The sequence below is a fragment of the Peromyscus maniculatus genome, chromosome 4 (genome assembly GCF_049852395.1).
Source record: "Peromyscus maniculatus bairdii isolate BWxNUB_F1_BW_parent chromosome 4, HU_Pman_BW_mat_3.1, whole genome shotgun sequence".
NCBI classification, from domain to species: domain Eukaryota; kingdom Metazoa; phylum Chordata; class Mammalia; order Rodentia; family Cricetidae; genus Peromyscus; species Peromyscus maniculatus.
In genome coordinates this window covers 129,475,832-129,481,583 of record NC_134855.1, presented here as the reverse complement: position 1 = coordinate 129,481,583, position 5,752 = coordinate 129,475,832, and the positions used below count along the sequence as shown (strand labels likewise).

Genomic DNA, 5,752 nt, shown 5'->3' with positions numbered 1-5,752 from the left:
TTGGGTCTCATTTGTTTCTGTTTGGTAGGATATCAACCAGTGAAACAAGGTCATTCTCTCTCTGGTTTGGAGCTTCTTCCTGGTGCCTGGGGCAGAACTTGGCACACAGTAGACAATCGTTAAGTGTTTATTAGAAGGGATGATGAAGGAATACCCTTTCCACCGTGTGCTGTGAGGAATAGATGGGGAATTGGGCAGGACCGGATTTGATGGCAAGCAGCGGAGTCCAGTTCAAACGGCATTTACAGTCCCACTGACACGCAGATGGTGGCAGCATGATTTCCAACCTCTCCTTTTGTTGGCTGTCATCTTGTCGTTGCTAGAGGGCAGCTGTAGCTCCAGACACCACATCCACATTCCAGGCAGACGGCAGGGACAAAAAGCAAAAGCAAACAGGAAGCAACAGTAACTCGTCCTGGCTTTCAGGAAAGTGAAGATTTCCCGATGCGTAAGAGCACATTTCTGCTGTGGCTTCCCTCGTGGAGAACTGGTCACGTGAGCATCCCAGAAGTTAAGGGGCATGGGAAGTCAGCATCCCTTCATCCAGACTCCACAGGTGAGGGAGGAAGGGGTGGGAGACTGGGACCACAGAAGGGGTGTCAGCCCCAGAGGACGTGTGTAAACTGCCTGCTCTACACAGAAAACAAAGAAACCCTAATAGGCCTTTCTGTGCCGGCCTCACTCAGCCTCACAGTCCTGGGGTGCCTGTGGACCATCAGATCCCCTGAGCTCCTGGAACCATCAGGCATGAAGATATCCATATCCCTGGTTTCTCCCCTTCTTCCTTGTTTTGTTCAAAGCACTAAAGCTTAAAAAAAAAAAATCCTAAACTACGTTTTCCAGCGTGAATAACGTCCTGCTTTCATTAATTCCACCTGGTGACTTAGCTGACAGCCTGAGACAGCTTGAAGGAAGCCGGTGACTGTACAAGTCAAAAGTCCCTCAAGCTTGTAGCCAAGTCATTGCCAAGGACTCTATCAAGGACACTGAGATGGAAACACCAGGCGAGCCGGCAGCCAATCTCGGGCAGACCCTGGAATGGCTGAGGAAGGAGCTGGTAAGCCTTTTCTTTCGACTTGTCATTTCTCCCTGTATTTCCCGAGGCTTCTGGTCACACACGTACTCTTCCCAGGACCTCACTGGCTACGACAGGGGCTTCGGGCTGAAGTTTGAGCCCTGCAGACACCCCTCCTGGGGCAGCCACACAGAGTACAATGGAGTTCGCAGGTACTGGGAAAGTGGGTCATGGCCTACATAGGAGACCTTGGGTGCTGGCCAGACTGGTTTTAGCATTGTGCTGGGTGCTAGCAATGTACCCAGCTCTGTTGCTGTGTGACCTCTAACTAGTGTCTTTACCTCTCCGAGCCTCAGTTTCTTAAATCACAAGATGAAGGTAATTTTAATGCCAACATTATGAGGGTTGTTGGAAGGCTTCGGTGAGAGGTGTCTGTCATTTATCTTATTAGTGCTTGGCACCTAGGGTGAAACATGACCCCTGGGACAAAGGACACCCAGCACATTAGCTGGGAAAGCAGAGGCACCGACAAGAACTGAGTCTAAGATATATGTGGAGGGAGATGAGCTGGAGGAAGCCCAGTAGAGGCAAAAATGGTGTTGGGCTGGGCCGGGCTGTGAGTACTCACATGAGCGCCCACTGCAGAAGGGGCCAAACAGAGCCTGTGGCCTGTGGGACTTCCTCTCAAGTGTTGAAAGAGCATGCAGGAAGACGTTCACTCATGTAGCTTGCTCTTGTCTCCTGTTTCTAGTTGGTAAAGACTCACCCATGGGTCCTAATTCTCCTGAGTGCATATGCCATGTTACCTGGGAAGCCAGGCGCCATGCCTTTCATTGTGGTCTTTTCTCCATGTCCCCAAATAAAGAGGCGTCCCAAAATATGTGTGCACAGCAGCCCAGAGAGCGGAGAGCGCACAGGAACACCAGAGGAGAGAGCGACAGACAAGACCATCCCAGGAGACCTTTGTGGGTTGCTAGGCAACAGGCCAGCTGGGAGGCAACCCTGACAGGGTTTCTCATGGGGTTGGGGGTCACAGCTGCTGCTGAAGCCACAGGCACCCCAGTTGCACAACGGGTCCTCCCAGTGACCGGACTTCGGGCTCCTCATTTGTAAGGTAATCAGGTTAGCACACACAAAATAAAAATCACTTTTCTTTTTGCAGTGCTAAACCTGAACCCCAGGGCCTTCCACAGGAAGTATTCTACCATTGAGCCACATCCCAGCCCTCTTAAACACTCTTTTTAGTAGGAAAATAATTTTGATAATTATCTCATCAAGAGAGACGAGGCTTGAAAACCTCTCACCCTACTCCCTAGTGGTGCTAGAGGTCCGTCCTAGCATTTGGTTGTTACATCCTCAGCCCTTGAACATCTGCATCTCTGAACCTGTGTCCTCCTGTGTGGCCAGAGAGCCACACGCAGTGACTTCCTCTATGGAACAGCTGAGTTCTGTTGTATAATAGCTTGGGCTGGAGTGGGGTGAGTTTTAACGATAGTTGACTCTGATTATTTTTTTGTAAATTAAAAAAAAGTTTTAAATTACCTTTTGTACTGGCTAGTTTTATGCCAACTTGACACAAACTAGTGTCTTCTGAAAGGAGGGAACCTCATTTGAGAAAATGCCCCCATAAGATCCAGCTGTAGGTCATTTTTTTTTTTTTTGATTAGTGATTGATGGGGAAGGGCCCAGTCCATCGTGGGTGGGGCCACCCCTGAGCTGGGTTGTATAAAAGAGCAGGCCGAACAAGCTAGGGGGAACAAGCCAGTAAGTAGCACTCCTCCATGACCTCTACGTCAGCTCCTGCCTCCAGGTTCCTGCCCTGACTTCGTTCAGTGATGGACTGTGATGTGGAAGGAAGCGTAAGCCAAATAAACCCTTTCCTCCTGGGGTTGCTTTGATCATGGTACTTCACAGCAGTAGTCAGCCTAAGACAATCACCATGACCAAAACAACTTACAGAAAGAAGGGTTTATTTGGCTTACAGTTCTAGAGGGACTGTCATGGTTCGGAAGTGTGGCAGCGAGCAGTAGACATGGTGGTCGGCACAAGAGGCTGAGGGCTCACTTCTTGAACTGCTACAAACTGGGAACAGAGAATGAACTGGGAATGGCGTGTGGTTTTCAAAACCTCAAATCTCAGCACCCAATGGCATACTTCCTTCAGTAAGGCCATATGTCCTAAACCTACCCAAATGGTGCTACCAATGTGGAAGCAAGCTTCAAACACCTGAGCTTATAGAGGACGTTTAAACCACCACATTAAATTTGGCAGCAAATGCCTTTACTTGCAATGTTATCTTGCCAGCCCCACAGTTGACCCCCCAGCACACTAAAGATTTCTTTTTAATTATGTGTATGTGTGTGGGTTTGTGCACATGAGTGCAGGTGCCCATGGAGGCCAGAAGAGGGCATCAGATCCCTGAAGCTGGAGCTATGGCTGTGAAAAGCATAGTCTTCATTACAGCAATAGAAACCTGACACAGGCCATCTAGCAATGACCAAAGCAAACAGAAAGCCCACAGGCCATGTGCAAACATGGTTCCATTTTCTGTAAGGTGCTTGGATGCCTTAGATCTTGGTATCCACAGGGATGGATCCTGGAGCCATCCTTCTTGAATACTGAGGGACAGTTACTCTTTTATGGCTTTTCAATGTATGTTGCAAAAATTACTTCAGCATAAAATTAAATTTAACATTTTAAAATAGGGTGCAAAACAGACAAAATGTATAGGAAAAGTTTTCTGGAAGATGAGAGGTTTGGAGGTAGATGACAGTGATATTCTAGCACAGCAGTTTTGAACTTTTTGTCTTAGGTCCCCTTCATGTTTGGCAAAACTATCAAGGACACTGATGAAAAACATCCTTTATACATATTATAAACCAAAGCCGAATACTTTAAACTATTTATTCATCAATACATTTGAACAAATACACTCACAGCATGTTAATAAAATATTATTTAAATAACTGATTTTTCAAAGCAGATATTTAGAGAGAAGAGTTGACCCTGCTTTACATTGTTGTAAATCATTTTACTATATGGATTAGTAGAAAACAACCGAGTCCTCCTTTCTATTTCTGTATTCAATCGAGGTATTGCATGTCATTGGCTGCCGGAAAACCCCACTGGGTGCTAATTAAGAAAATAAAAGCAAAGGGGGAAATTGCATCTTATTGCAGGGCAAGTTGTTTTGACACTTTGATCCCCTGAAAAGGTTTGGGGAACCTAGGTGTCCCCAAGCATTGCACTTCTAAATATGTTCTAGCTGTGGGGTTGGCTTCACTTCATTGTTAATGACAGAAGCCACTAGCATATTAATAATTGTGATGGCTCTTCTTGGTTGTCAACTTGACTACGTCTGGAATTAACTAAAACCCAAGTATCTGAGAATACCTGTGAGGGATTATTTCTTAATTAAATCATTCAAAGTGGGAAGAACCCCTTTTAATCCAGATCCTTTGAGGTGAGAAGATCCACCTTTAATCTGGGCCACACCTTTGGTAGCCCGTATAAAGGACTTGGAAGAAAGAAGCTTTTTCTCTTTGCCTGCTTGCTTTACTATCACTGTGAAATCCATTCCTTCACTGGATTTGGAGCCCACTTCTTCAGGATTCTGGCATATTCTGAAGACCTGCTGAGACATCAGCCTCATGGACTGAACAACTACTGGATTCTTACACCTTCTGTTGGTAGACAGACACTGTTGGGCTAGGTGGGCCACAGCCTGTAAACCATTCTAATGAATCCCATAGATAGATATAGATATAGGCATAGGTAGAGGTAGAGGTAGAGATATAGATATAGATGGAGATATATAGATGGAGATATAGATATAGATGGAGATATAGATATAAATGGAGATAGATAGATAGATAGATAGATAGATAGATAGATAGATAGATAGATAAAAAGAGATAAATTTATTCTATAAGTTCCGTTCCTCTAGAGAACACTGATGGTGTGTTTGTTACCATGAAGATTAAAAGATACAGTGCTGGTATCTATGTCATACTTCAGAGTATGTCTTCCAATTCATCCTGTCCTCATAAGAGCCTTGGGAAGGTGAGTAATTTTTTTCTGACTTCCTAGATTCAAAACTGAGGCTCCAGGGGACTATGGCACTTAAGGTTTGTGTGAGGAGGTAAGGGCTTGTCTCCACTGAGACAGTGATGGGATGGGGCTCAGTGAACACAGAGAGTGCCTGTCTCGTCCCACCAATGCCTCCTCTCTCCTAGGCTGAGATGCAGATCCAAGACCAGCAGCTGCTGCTCTCACTGAGGCATCTGCAGAGCCTCCTGGAGGAGCTTCAAGCCGAAAGCACCCACTGGGAGGATACAAGGTCCAGCAGAAACACATCGCCTTTCCGAGCTAGACTGGGCTCAGAGGGCCGGGGCTGCCAGCCTGTGTTGGGGGAAGTGGTCCAGCTTCTCCAAGGGGAAGAGAGCAGGCGAAGCTCCCTTCCTTAACCAGCCAGAGAGGGTACTCATCAAAACCCTCCCACCTCGAGTGTAAATTTTGTGTCTGCTGTGTGTCCTTGGATCTGTCACTTCTTAACTGTCTCTGTCATTTACCAATGTGTGTGTGTGTGTGTGTATGATAAATCATTGGATGCACACATGCTTCAAAAGAACAACCCTGTTACATAGTTTCCAGCAAGTTATCACCCTGGTTGATAATCCTATTTTTAGGAATTTTTCATAGGGCAATTGTTAAAAGAAAGATTATGATGTGCAAAGA

General features: G+C 46.0%; 1 protein-coding gene across 1 annotated transcript; it reads left to right on the top strand.

Moving 5' to 3' along the window:
• On the top strand, positions 1-5,752 carry C4H20orf202 (chromosome 4 C20orf202 homolog). Its single transcript, XM_076570840.1, has 2 exons — positions 1-1,057; positions 5,251-5,752. Exons 1-2 carry the CDS (start codon positions 992-994, stop codon positions 5,479-5,481), a joined length of 297 nt encoding a protein of 98 aa, XP_076426955.1. The 5' UTR covers positions 1-991; the 3' UTR covers positions 5,482-5,752.